The sequence below is a fragment of the Zalophus californianus genome, chromosome 11 (genome assembly GCF_009762305.2).
Source record: "Zalophus californianus isolate mZalCal1 chromosome 11, mZalCal1.pri.v2, whole genome shotgun sequence".
Classification (NCBI taxonomy): Eukaryota; Metazoa; Chordata; class Mammalia; order Carnivora; family Otariidae; genus Zalophus; species Zalophus californianus.
The window spans coordinates 98,955,366-98,969,004 of record NC_045605.1 but is presented as its reverse complement, the minus strand read 5'-3'; the positions used below and the strand labels follow the sequence as shown (position 1 = coordinate 98,969,004).

The following is a 13,639-nucleotide window of genomic DNA, read 5'->3' as shown; positions in this document are numbered from 1 at the left end:
TGGAAGCCACCAAGATGCCCTACAGTAGGTGAATAAATAAATAATTGTACTTCTGGAGGATGGAATATTATTCAGGACTAAAAAGAACTGAGCTATTAAGGTAAGAATATATATGCAGGAAACATAAATTCATATTTCAAAGGGAAAGAAGCCAATGTTAAGGGGCTGCCTTTTGTATGATTCAACTATAGGCCTTCCTCGACTTACAAGGGAGTTATGGCCCAGTAATCCCATTATAAATTGAAAATATCTTTTTTTAAGACTTTAATTTTTTATTTTTTATTGATTTTATTATTTATTTGTGAGCAAGAGAGTGTGTGTGTCTGAGAGAGAGAGTATGTGTCTGAGAGAGAGAGATCATGATCCAGGTGGACGTACAGAGGGAGAGGAAGAAGCAGACTTCCCACTGAGTGGGGACCCAGATATGGAACTTGATCCCAGAACACTGGGATCATGCCCTGAGCCAAAGGCAGCTGCTTAACTGACTGAGCCACCCGGTTCCCCATAAGTTGAAAATATCTTAAGTCAAAAATGCATGAAATATACCCAACCTACCAAAACTCATAGCTTAGCTTAGCCTACCGTAACTGTCATCAGAACACTTACATTTTTAGCCTACAGTTGGACAAATCATTGAATACAAGGCCTATTTTGTAAGAAAGCATTGCATATCTCATGTAACTTATTAAATACTGTACTGCTCATGAAAAACGGAATTGCTGTATGGGAACAGAATGGTTGTAAGTGTCTTGATTGTTGACCCTTGTGATTGCTTGGCTGACTGGGAGCTGCACCTCACTGCCCCTGCCCAGAATCACCAGGATTGTACTGCACTATCAGTAGCTTGGGAAAAGACCCAAATTCAAAATTCAAAGTACAGTTTCTACTGCATGTATATCACTTTTACACCCTTGTAAAGTTGGAAAAGTACAAGTCAAATCACTGTAAGTTGGGGACCATCTATATGTGACATTCTGGAAAAGGCAAAATTATGGAAACAGCAAAAATATCAATCCCTGGGTGCCAAGGATTAGGGAGGGGAGAGGGATGAATAGGTGGAACACAGAGGATTTTTAGGGTAGTGAAACTGTTCTGTATATCCCTGAATTTGGGACAGTGTTATTATACCTGTCAAACACCAAGAGTGAACCCTGATGTATACTGAATTTTGGGAGATAATGTTGTGTTGATGTAGGTTCATTTGATTTAACACATGTAGCCCTCTGGAGGGAGAGGTTGTCCCAGTGAGGGGGATGGAGGGTATGGGATCTCTGTAGTTTCCACTCTATTTTGTGGTAAAAGTAAAACTGCTCTAAAAAATAAAGTTTATTGATTACAAAATAAATTGCACAATACCTAAATGAAGACATCTTGTAACTAAATGAAGATTCTTCTGAAAAAGTTTTTCTAGTGAAAAGAGATAATACATTAAAACCTTGCAACTTTAAAGTGCCTCGGTGGCTTAGTTGGTTAAGCGACTGCCTTCAGCTCAGGTCATGATCTTGAAGTCTCAGGATCGAGTCCCGCATCGGGCTCCCTCCTCACTGGGGTTCTGCTTCTCCCTCTGACCCTACCCCCTCTCATGCACTATCTCTCAAATAAATAAATAAATAAATAAAATCTTTAAAAAAATTTTAAAAATTAAAAAAAGAAAACCTTACAACTTTAATGTAAGACCTTTTGCTCATGTTTCATGGAATTTAAAATAAGCTCTCTTAAGAAAAATACTAGTTATGACAGACAAAGAACAGGATAGTGGAACTTTATAAGAAGAAAGATAATTATAATACTAGAAGGCTTTTATTTATTTAAGTATTTAAAATTTTATTTATTTATTTGAGAGAAAGAGAGCACACAGGAGGGTGGGAGAGGAGCAGGAGAGGGAGAGTAGCAGACCCCCCTTCGATCAGGGAGCCAGACCCTGGGCTTGATCTCAGGACCCATGGATCATGACCTGAGGTGAGGGCAGAGGCTTAACTGACTGAACCACCCAGGTGCCCCTGAAGCAGTTTTAGATTAGCCACATGCAATACAGGAGCTACAAGCATTTTGGAGGTACTGTGCAAAGAAGAATGAATAGTAGCAAAAAATAATGAGGGAGAAAAAATTAAGTAGAGTTTTTATAACAAAGAGAAATTGGACAAACTACCTTCTCAACAGCTACTAATGAAGAAACAAAACTATTGCAAGATTTGATTTTATGCTTTGAAAGAACATCATAAAACATTTTTCAGTCTAAAGTTTGAAAGGCAATGTACTTAAAATGATCAACTTCGTTACTAGAATACAGATCATCTTCATGTGTAGAATGGGTAGATCAATAAAATGAGCAATATCATCTAATCAGCAATCAGATTAAAAGTCACAAATTATCAGTACACTTGAAGTCCTCTTCATAATCTTTAAAATGACCACCTTTGGAAAGTAATCAGTATCTTCATCTACAAAAATGATTAAATTTACCTAGGGTTTGAGGTTAGTGACCTTCAGTTCGTGGAGCTGGTCGTCAACATATCTTTTCCTAAGGTGCCCCTGAAACAATTCAATGACCCTTCCGGTTGTGCACCGTCTCCAGGTGCTTATGATGTTAAAACGTCAGAAGTATTGAAAGGACCAGTATCCTTTCAGAAATCACAAAGATTTAAAAAACAAAAAGAATCTCAACAAAATCTTAATGTTGACACAGATACTACCCTGCTTGCTTCAGCAAGAAAAGTAAAGACTTTGGGATTAAAGAAGGAATCTCAAAAGAATGATAAAGATTTGAAGATATTAGAAAAAGAGATTCGTGTTCTTCTGCAGGAACGTGGTGCTCAGGACAAGCGAATCCAGGATCTGGAAGCTGAACTAGAGAAAATGGAGGCCAAGCTAAATGCTACAGTCAGGGAGAAAACATCTCTCTCTGCAAGTAATGCTTCACTAGAAAAACAGCTTATTGAGTTAACCTGGACTAATGAGCTACTAAAATCAAAGTTTTCTGAAGATAGTAACCAGAAGACTATGAGAATTCTGAGCCTTGAGTTAATGAAACTTAGAAACAAAAGAGAAACAAAGATGAGGAGTATGATGGCTAAACAGGAAGGCATGGAGGTGAAGCTGCACGTCACTCAGAAGAATCTTGAGGAGTCTCAGGGGGAAATAGCACAACTTGAGGGGAAACTTGTTTTGATAGAGAAGGAAAAGATTGATGAAAAATCCGAAACAGAAAAACTCTTAGAATACATCAAAGAAATTAGTTGTGCATCAGATCAAGTGGAAAAATACAAGCTAGATACTGCCCAGTTAGAAGAAAATGTGTAAGAAAAGAACCATGAAGTTGTAAGCCTTAAGCAGTCTCTTGAGGAAAATGTTGTTTTACTTTCTAAACAAGTAGAAGACCTGAATGCTAAGTGTCAGCTGCTCGAAAAAGAAAAAGTAGACCTTGTCAACAGGGATAGAGTACGGGATGAAACTCTAAATTCTGAAATGCAAAACTTAAAGGAGAAACTTACTCTTGAAAAACAGGAACATGAAAAACTACAACAAAAAGAATTACAGACTGATTCACTTCTGCAACAAGAGAAGGAATTGTCCTCCAGTCTTCAACAGAAGCTATGTTCTTTTCAAGAGGAAATGATGAAAGAGAGGACTCTCTTTGAGGAAGAATTAAAGCAAGTACTGGATGAGCTAGATAAATTACAGCAAAAGGAGGAACAAGCTGAAAGGCTAGTTAGGCAGTTGGAAGAGGAAACAAAATCTCGAGCTGAAGAACTAAAACTCCTAGAAGAGAAGCTGAAAGGGAAAGAAGCTGAACTGGAAAAAACTAATGCTGCTCACAATCAGGCCACCCTGCTTTTACAGGAGAAGTATGATAGTACAGTACAAAACCTTGGAGATGTTACTGCTCAATTTGAAAGTTATAAAGCATTAACAGCTAGTGAGATAGAAGATCTTAAGCTGGAGAACTCATCACTTCAGGAAAAAGTGGCCAAGGCCGAGAAAAATGCAGAGGACATTCATTATCAGATATTGGCAGTTGAGACCTCAAATCAAGAATACACAAAGATGCTTCTAGATCTGCAGACCAAGTCAGCACTTAAAGAAGCAGAAATTAAAGAAATCACAGTCTCTTCTCTTAAAACAATAACTGACTTGCAGAACCAGCTCAAGGAACAAAGTGAAGAGTTCAAGAAACAACTGGAAGAGGAAGAAGCAAGAAAAGCTGGAAAAGAAAACACAGTGGTAGAGTTAACTGAGGAAATGAATAAGTGGCGTCTCCTTTATGAAGAACTATATAATAAAATGAAACCTTTTCAGCTACAACTGGATGCATTTGAAACAGAGAAACAGGCTTTGTTGAATGAACATGGTGCAGCTCAGGAACAACTAAATAAACTAAGAGATGTGTATGCTAAATTACTGGGTCATCAAAATCTAAAGCAAAAAATCAAGCATGTTGTGAAACTGAAAGATGAAAATAGCCAACTCAAATCGGTTTCTAAACTAACACTTAGTTCTATTGAAGGTATTAGGGTGGGGCATTTGTTATTCTAACTATAAAATTTGAGTTTAAGGAAGGACTTCGGTATCAGAAAAAACTAAGTTTATAGAGGAACATCCATCTGAGAATTATGGATTTATTTTAGAGTGTTGACCATAGATGGCTATTAATGTTCCCAGGTTTTCCAACTACCTCATTAGTATATTGAAAATCACTAGTGTAATTGGAAGAGTTCATAAAGCTTTACACATCCATTTCTATTTGCAAAATAGCAAAGTCCTTGGTATAAATAAATATCATAAAGATAAGCCGTATTCAAAAAATAGTTTAAGCATTTGGGGCACCTGGCTGGCTCAGTTTGTAGAACATGTGACTCTTGATCTCAGAGTCATGAGTTCGAGCCCATATTGGGTGTAGAGTTACTTAAGAAGAAGATAGCTAAGCATTTAAGTTTTTTTAACACCTCTATTAAGATATAATTCACATACCATACAATTCACCCATTTAGAGTATTCAACTCTGGTGTTTAGTACGTTCACAGATATGCAACCATCTCCATAGTCAATTTTAGAACATTTGTATCACCTCAAAATGAAACCCCTTACCTTTTAACTGTCATCTCCCTATCCCCTCATTCACCCCTCCCACCACTAATCTACTTTCTGTCTCTATAAATTTCCCTATTCCAGATATTTCTTATTTGTGCGCTCAAATAATATGTGGTCTTTTGTGACTAGCTTCTTTTGCTTAACAGTGTTTTCAAAGTTCATCCATGTCATAGCACATATGAGTACTTCATTCCTCTTTATGACCTAATAATATTTCATTGTGTGGATATGTCACATTTTATTTATCCATTTGTCAGTTGATAGACATTTGACTTGTTTCCACCTTTGGGCTATTATGAATAATGCTCCTATGAGCATTCATGTACAAGTTTTTATGTGGACATATGTTTTGGTTTCTCTTGGGTTATACTTAAGAGTGAAATTGCTTGGTAACTTGGTAACTTCATGTTTAATCATTTGAGGAACTCTTTTCCAAAGCAGCTGTATCTTTCTATATTCCACCTGCAATATATGAGGGTTCCAGTTTTTCCACATCCTCACCAACATTTCTTATTACCTGATTTCTTCATTCTGACCATACTAGTGGATGTGAAGAGATACCTAATTGTGGTTTTGACTTGCATTTCCCTGATGATTAATGATGTTGACCATCTTTTCTTGTGCTTATCGGCCATTTGTATGTCTCTCCTGGAAGAACTACTTATATCCTTTGCCCATTTTTAATTGGATTACTGTTTGTTTGTTTTTAAATAAATTATGAGAGTTCTTAAAAAAAATAAATTTACCTAGGGTTTGAATTTGTAGAAAAACAGTAATGCAGATTATACTCTTCAGTGACTGTTTTTCTCATTAATATGTTCATGAGATTCATTCTTTATGTTTTATGTTTCCTGATTATTTTCATTGAGCTGTGGTATCTCATTGCCTAGGTATGTGACAATTGATCCATTGTTTTGTTGCTAGACATTCAGGCATTTCATATTCAAGGAAATGAGTAGAGTTGCTTTGAATATTTTGAAACATGTCTTTTGTTACTGTACATCATCAATTGATAGGTGCTTTTTACAAAAGATGCACCTAACTCCTAGGGCATGAAAAATTGAAAATTGAAAGCATGAAAAAGATAGAGCAGTCAAAATGTAGTAGTATTTGGTTTTTATTTTATTTTTATTTTTTAAAGAATTATTTTATTTATTTATTTGAAATAGAGAGAGCACAAGAAGGAGGAATGGCAGGCAGAGGGAGAGGCAGAAGCAGGCTCCCCGCAGAGCAGGGAGACCTATGCCAGGCTGGATCCCAGGACCCTGGGATTATGAACTGAGCTGAAGGCAGACACTTAACCAACTGAGCCACCAGGTGCCCAAAACGCAGTAGTATTGGAAGCAAGAGATTATATATATATATTTGATATTATTTTATTATATATATATTTAAAAAACAGATTTTAAAGTAAGAGCCATTATCAATTCTTAAAATCATTCAGTATTGATAGAATTTGCAACACTGAAACATTTACAAATCTGAATGTGTATACATATAGAGGATTTAATTCAAATAATAAGCAGCAAACTATGGGTATATAAAAAACTCTACATTCATCAGCTGTTGAGTGAATATGAGTTATTTAAAATATTCATCCTATTTTATGCCATAAATTTATTCTCAACTAGTGTTAAATTATCTGAGCCACTCAGAGCAACTTATCTAATGACAATGCAGTTAAGGTAGAAAACAATAATAAAAGGGTAACTTTCAATTTCAAGTATATAGTAATTTAGAAACATTTTTAATAAAAAGTGAAAATAAATAATAGAAATTAGAGAATAATTAAAAATAAAATTGATACAAATACTATTTATCAAAAAAGTATACCAATGCTTAGATGTAAATCCCTAGATTGTGATAAAACATAAAATACATTATTACATTAATAGATTATTTGTTACCACCTAATTGTAACTACACTTGAACTTAGCCAAAGCAGCAGGTTTTGAATGTCAGTGGTGGTTCACTAAATTCTACACCTGAAACTAACATTACACTGTATGTTAACTAACTGGAATTTAATTAAAATATGAAAGAAACAAACAAAAATAAATTAAAAAAACAAAAAAATTAATTTTACACCTGAAACTAATATTACACTGTATGCTAACTGGAATTTAAATAAAAACTGGAAAAAAAAAACCCTAATTGTAACAATGCCCAAAATATTACCTATAAAGAAATAAAGAAATAAAGAAATAAATAATAGATAATAAATTAAAAAAAAAGACTGACAATGCCAAGTGTTGGTGAGGTTGTGGGGAAACGAGAACTCTCACACATTGCTGGTGGAAATGTAACAAAACACCATCACTTTTGAAAACACTTTGGCAGTTTCTTAAAATGCTAACATACACTCATCATATAACTCAGCAATTCCACTCTTAGGCATCAATCCAAGAGAAAGGATAATCTATGTCCCCACTAAGGCTTGCACATGAAAGTTCACAGCTCATCATTCGCTATGGCCATTACCTGGACACAATTCAAATGTCCATCAGCTAGTGAATAAGTATACAAAATATTATTTCTAAAAAGTCTGTTTCTCTCCTGGTTATGCTATGTGGCTTCTCTAATGAAACAAGGCAAAAACTGTTGTGTCCTTGAGATTCCCTAGATCGCTGACCAACGCTCTGCAGATTCCTTCACGTCTCAACAGTCCCTGTCAATGTGTATAAAACTTGGATCTTCAGTTCCATCCAGTACCCAGAAATGACATTTCCCACAGTAAATGTCGTTGTTGCTGCTCACCTCAGCTGAGTTTACCCTCCATTTTTAATCTCATTCCTTCTACTTCTTCCCTTAGTAGCTGTGCAGTCTCTTCAGAGATAATTTTATGTTTTCTATCTTTGCTACCTTATCATGTGGGAGCACATGTCTGCTATTTTACTCTTTCCCACCCAGCAATCTGGCATTCACATTTTTCTCTGAACTGTAAAGAGCCTACTTGTAAAATGTGAGTCCTTAGATCTGAAGAATAAAGGAAACAGCATCTAACAGACAATTCTTGTTCCACTGCTCACTCTTCAGAAACTGTGGGTAGTGGCCCATTGCCCTTGGAATAAATCTAATTTTATGTAAGAACACTGTAGAATTCAACATAAGTTGACCAAAGCACACTTTTTTGATCTTAGAATTCACAATGATGGATGGGATCAATGTTTATGTCAGGTCAAACATGGCATAGATTCTGAACTTGTCATATTTTAATTGTGAAGTTTGGGCCAATTGTCTCCAAGTCCATGAGCCTTCTTGAATTAATTAATTTGCAAATTTTGGATAAGCAAATGACTTAAAAGAGGTTTTACAACAATATGCTTATTAGGATGGCAAAATATCGGACACTGTCTCCAATAATGCTGGTGAAGATGTGGAGCAACAGGAACTCTCAGTTATTGCTGGTGGGAAAGCAAAATGATGCAGCCATTTGGGAAGACAGTTTGTCAGTTTCTTACAAAACTAAAACAATTTAGCAATCTCACTCCTTGACATTACCCAGAGGAGTTGAAAACTTATGTCCACAAGAAAACCTCCACACAGATGTTTAAAGGCAGCTTTATTCATAATTGTCCATAAAATTGGAAGCATCCAAGTTGTCCTTCAGTAGGTTAGGATAGATAAACTGCAACATCAGACAGTCCAGAATTAGTCAGTGCTAAGAGAAATGAGCTACAGGCCATGAAAAGATATGGAAGACCCTTTCAATGTGTTCCCCATGGTACTTGGCATTCAGCTTTAACACAGTTCTGAGCCCTTCCTGACCTTCCCTTCACTAACTTTCTAGTTTCATGTCTTACTAATTAGACTTTTAGGAGCTGTGTGTCTAGGTTATAACCCGACACACAGTAGGAGCTCAATAATTAATTATTGAATGAATAGATGAATTGCCACAACATACTGAAATGATTGTGCTTTCTGCATACTCTTTTTCACCATCTGGTCTTTCTTATGCATCCTCTCCCAGGAATATTCTCACCCTAATGCATGCCTATTCACTCTGATGATTCCCATTCAACCTTTGTGCCCCTTTTTGATTTGTTTTCATCTAAGAAGTCTTCCTGACCCCTTGGTCTTTGTTGTGTGTCCCTCAAATATGTTTCTCAGCATGCTGTGCAGCCACTACCTTCCCATTTATAACATGGTCTTATCATATTCTGCTCCCTCCTGGGTGTCTCTCAGTGGATCTGAAGCTTTCTGATGGCAAGACTCTGGTTCCTCTCTATTCACCCCTGAAGGCCCAGCAACCATCAATGTGTCTGATATATTTTTTTGTCTAAAAATATCTATTGATTAGTGAATGGGGATATATTATCGTATATATATATATATATACATATATATATATATATATGGAATATATTTATCCTGAAGTTGTTTTGTGTGTAGATGGAACCACATATTTTTAAAAACAGCTTTTCATAATGAAATGTTACCTAGAAGTAATCTAATTAACAGAGAAAAACGGCATGAACAGCTCACATTCATATGATGATGAAATATTTCTGAGAGCAGAGAGAGTATCAAGGTAAGCTATTTGTCCCTTCACTGAGAATCTCAGTTTCAATCTTTCTAAATACATAGTTTAATCAGGAGTTCAAACAAATTGTGGTTTCTCAAAGAGATCTATCTAAAATCCTCAGTCTGAATCAGATAAAAGTAGGAAAAAAGTCCCTTGTCTCTACTATTATTTTTTTGCTCTACATTTTCTTGACTTTATTCAACTTCCTTCATACCATTATTCACTCATTCAATATTTTTTGTGCCCCAGACATTGTGCTACCTTGTAAAAACTATTTTTAAGAAGTAGTCAAGTACTCTATAGAGTGTGACTTTATTTAATAAATAGAAATTCCTCTCAAAGAATAAGATGTTCATATTTTGAGTCATCATTTTTTTCTTATGGATTAGCAGCCTAAGATGGGTGACATGAACAATACAATATGACTCTAAAGTCTACAAGAAAATTTGGAAACGGGGTAATCATTGTTACCCCTCAGATGTTAAATGGCTCTTTGTTTTTATAACCCTATAGTCGTTTTATACCATAATTTATAGACAACATGTTATCATCAACACTGGTGTATAAATATGAGAAGAATTCTTAATAAAAATATATTGGAATTTATAGATAGTAAATATTCATAGTCAATATGAATATATATAGGACTATGCTACATGCTATATTCGTATATAGCATGTAGCATAGTCTGTGGTAAGCTTCTTTTCTTTCTTGCACACATTTCTGCTCCACTCACTTCAGAAGTTATAATTCACAGTAGTTTGCTTTTTCTTTATTTGGTAGGTATTCCTTTCTAAGAACTTCCAAAATGTCCTTTAGACCTTTGTTTTCATTGAATCAATGTTGGGCTTCAGCCATATTTATTTCTCACCTGAAATAACTTTTCTACTACACAATTTCCTAATGGCATTTTTCATCTGGTCATTTCTCAAGGTATAGATTAAGGAGTTTAACATGGGCGTTATCAGAGTGTAGAACACTGCAACTGCTTTATCAATAGATAAAGTAGCTGCAGGTCTCATGTACACAAATAGGCAGGGAACAAAGAATAGGACAACCACTGTGATGTGGGAGACACAGGTGGAGAGGGCCTTGCGCTTTGCCTCCAAGCTGTGGTTCCTGAGGGAGTGCAGAACGACCACATAGGAGATGATCAGGAGGAGGAAGTTTAGCCGACAGATGAATCTACTGTTGGCAGCAACGAAGAGCCCTAGAGTGTGGGTATCAATGCAGACAAGATTGAGCAAAGGGTTCAGATCACACATAAAGTGATCTATGGCATTAGGGCTGCAGAAGGGTAGAGGGATGATAAAGAAGATCTGTATGGTGGCATGAAGAAAGCCCCCCAACCACACCACTCCCATTAACAGGCCACACACCCGTCGATTCATGATGGTCGTGTAGTGCAGTGGCTTGCAGATGGCCACATAGCAGTCATAGGCCATCACAGTGAGCAGGATGACATCAGCACCTCCAAAGAAATGCTCCCCTAAGATTTGGGTTATACATGCATTGAATGTGGTGGTCTTCTTTTCACGGAGTGAATCTATGATCAGTTTAGGCGTATTAATAGAAGAATAGCAGACATCAATGAAGGAGAGACAGGCCAGGAAATAGTACATGGGGGACGCCAGTAATGGGCTGGTAGTGATAGTGATCATGGTGAGCATATTTCCTACCACAGAGACGATGTAAATCACCAAAAAGACAACAAATATGATTTTCTGCATCTTTGGATTCTCTGTGAGCCCCAGTAGAACAAACTCTGTCACATTGTTCCTGTTTCCCATTATTTCATGTCATGAATCCTTGCATTACCTGAAAAAAAATCCCTTTTGATTTACGTAACCTTGAATTTATTAAGCTTCTTCATCTAGTAAGTTATACATACCTAGATTCTATTGAGTTGTGGATTCTCATATGTTTTTTTGAGATAGATAATAAATTATGAGTTCTTTAAGATTACTTAGATTATTTACTGGTTGAAGTTTCTGTTGAGTATGGACAGGAGGAAATCTTTAAACACACAAGCAGGAGATCATCTGTGCACACTTCATGATCCGAGTTGATTAGCCACATAACATGAAGTAGTCGATTGAATACATAGTGGCAGCTAAGTAAGAAAAAGAAGGTAGTTTATGATGTAAAGGTTCAGAATGCAGGGTTAAGAAATTTTCCCTCTATCCTTAGGAAATGGGGAACCATGGGAAGACAGTGAGAATATAGGTGGAAAAGTAAAGAGGAATTTGAGAAATGGGGAATAAGGGATATAATTTTAATAAAGATCTTCATGTGTCTTGGTGAATTGGGGTGAGGTTTAGTAGGGGGTTGGAAACCAGTGACAGAAATCCCAGTTAAAAGATTATTTATAATAGTTGACATAGGAGTAACAGGGCGTTGGTGGTGGGTATGTGAAGAAAGTATACAAAAGCTACTATAAAATTAATTCATAATGCTTATTGTCTAAATACAATAGTATTATATTTGCTAATGATACACGTATGGTAATTGACTTAGTCATTGATTACTATGTTCATGGAATAATAGCAAGTGTTGACAGGATCTCATTAAATACTGAAAACATCCTCTGTGTTTGGTATTATTCCATCCATTTTGAGATGAGAAATCAGTGTCAGAGAATCAGGTTGATGGTAATAAAAACAATAACAATATTTACTAAAATTGAGTGTTTAGTGGCTCTGAGTGTTTTTGCAGACATTTGCTGATTTAATCCCCATCACAAACCTGTAAGATAATTCTTGCTATTTCTCTTATACTTATTTTATACTTTATGTAATAGAAAGATAGAGAAGTTAAAGATCCTGCCAAGATCAAGATGCTAATTAAAGGCAGAACCAAGATTAGTTCAGATTATACTTGACATGTATTTCCTCCAAATTATTAGCCATGCCCTATATTGTTGTAATTAACAACATTGAACTAGTAATCTCCTTTTTATATGACCACAATAATTATAATTGCTTTATTATTACTTTGGAGCCAAGTGTATATAACACAATTTCATTAGGAGACACGCACACACACACACACACACACACACACACAATGACATGCTTGAATTCCCAATTTTTAAATAAAATGTTGTACTGTATTCATTGAAAGATATTTTTATCTTGACTTCTCCCTCAGACCTAGCTCTCCTTACTACAATCCATCTCCAAAGCAAGCCATCTGTTGAATGTTGAAAAGGATTTCCAATGTGGTAAGTGTTTTCATTTGAAAATCAAAAAGACCAGGTTAGAATTCTGATTTTTCCCCTTGCATCTTCTTTTATATGGAGTATAATTCTAGCACATTACAGCCTTGTTTCCTCATCTATAATGCAAGATTGATAATATCCACATCCAAGGTTTTTATGAGACTTGTTTAAGGAAACATATTTGAACATATCACCACCGTGTTGTACACACAGAGGACTTTCATCTATTTTGTAACTGTGTAGGAACCTAGGATATAGGAATTATTGACATTTTGAGTGATAATTATGCAATAATTTAACTGTGCAAGAAGTTCAGGAAGAATCCTCTCCAATTTTACTTATAAAGTAGACATACAGACTCAATTATCTGTAGCCTTTTTTACCAGAAAGAATTCTCCATTCATGCTTGGACTACACAGCTGATGATATCTGTCATTTATTATTCATACTTATGTCTCTTCTATGTGAGAAGTGCATTTACATTTTGTTTTCACTCTCATGTTTAGTTCAGATTATTCAACTAGATGTCTCACTGCAAAAGCATGCTGTTTGGTGACGAAGAGCAGGGTCTTACAATTGGCTTCAATTCCTTGACTTTCAAATTTTTCATCTGTCAGCTTAGGTGAATGATATTTACCAACTATCTTTTGAAGAAATGAGGTGAGGATGGAATACTCTAATATTATATTTGAAGGGACTGAAACAATGATTAATATATATGGGAAGTAACAATTTTTAAGATGCATCAGCAATATGGAGAACTTACCTTACAGACTTAGAAGATCTTAATGATGTTTGGGGGTGTT

General features: G+C 35.7%; 2 protein-coding genes across 2 annotated transcripts; one reads left to right on the top strand and one right to left on the bottom strand.

Moving 5' to 3' along the window:
- Positions 1 to 2,024: 2,024 nt before the first annotated feature.
- On the top strand, positions 2,025 to 4,533 carry LOC113913578 (hyaluronan mediated motility receptor-like). Its single transcript, XM_035723133.1, is given in 2 exon segments — positions 2,025 to 2,055; positions 2,468 to 4,533. Coding segments are annotated over 2 exon segments (2,097 nt in total).
- Positions 4,534 to 10,473: 5,940 nt separating this feature from the next.
- On the bottom strand, positions 10,474 to 11,403 carry LOC113914659 (olfactory receptor 4C46-like). The gene has a single exon (XM_027580075.2). The coding sequence runs from the start codon at positions 11,401 to 11,403 to the stop codon at positions 10,474 to 10,476; it is 930 nt and encodes a 309-aa protein (XP_027435876.2).
- Between the last annotated feature and the right edge of the window lie 2,236 nt (positions 11,404 to 13,639).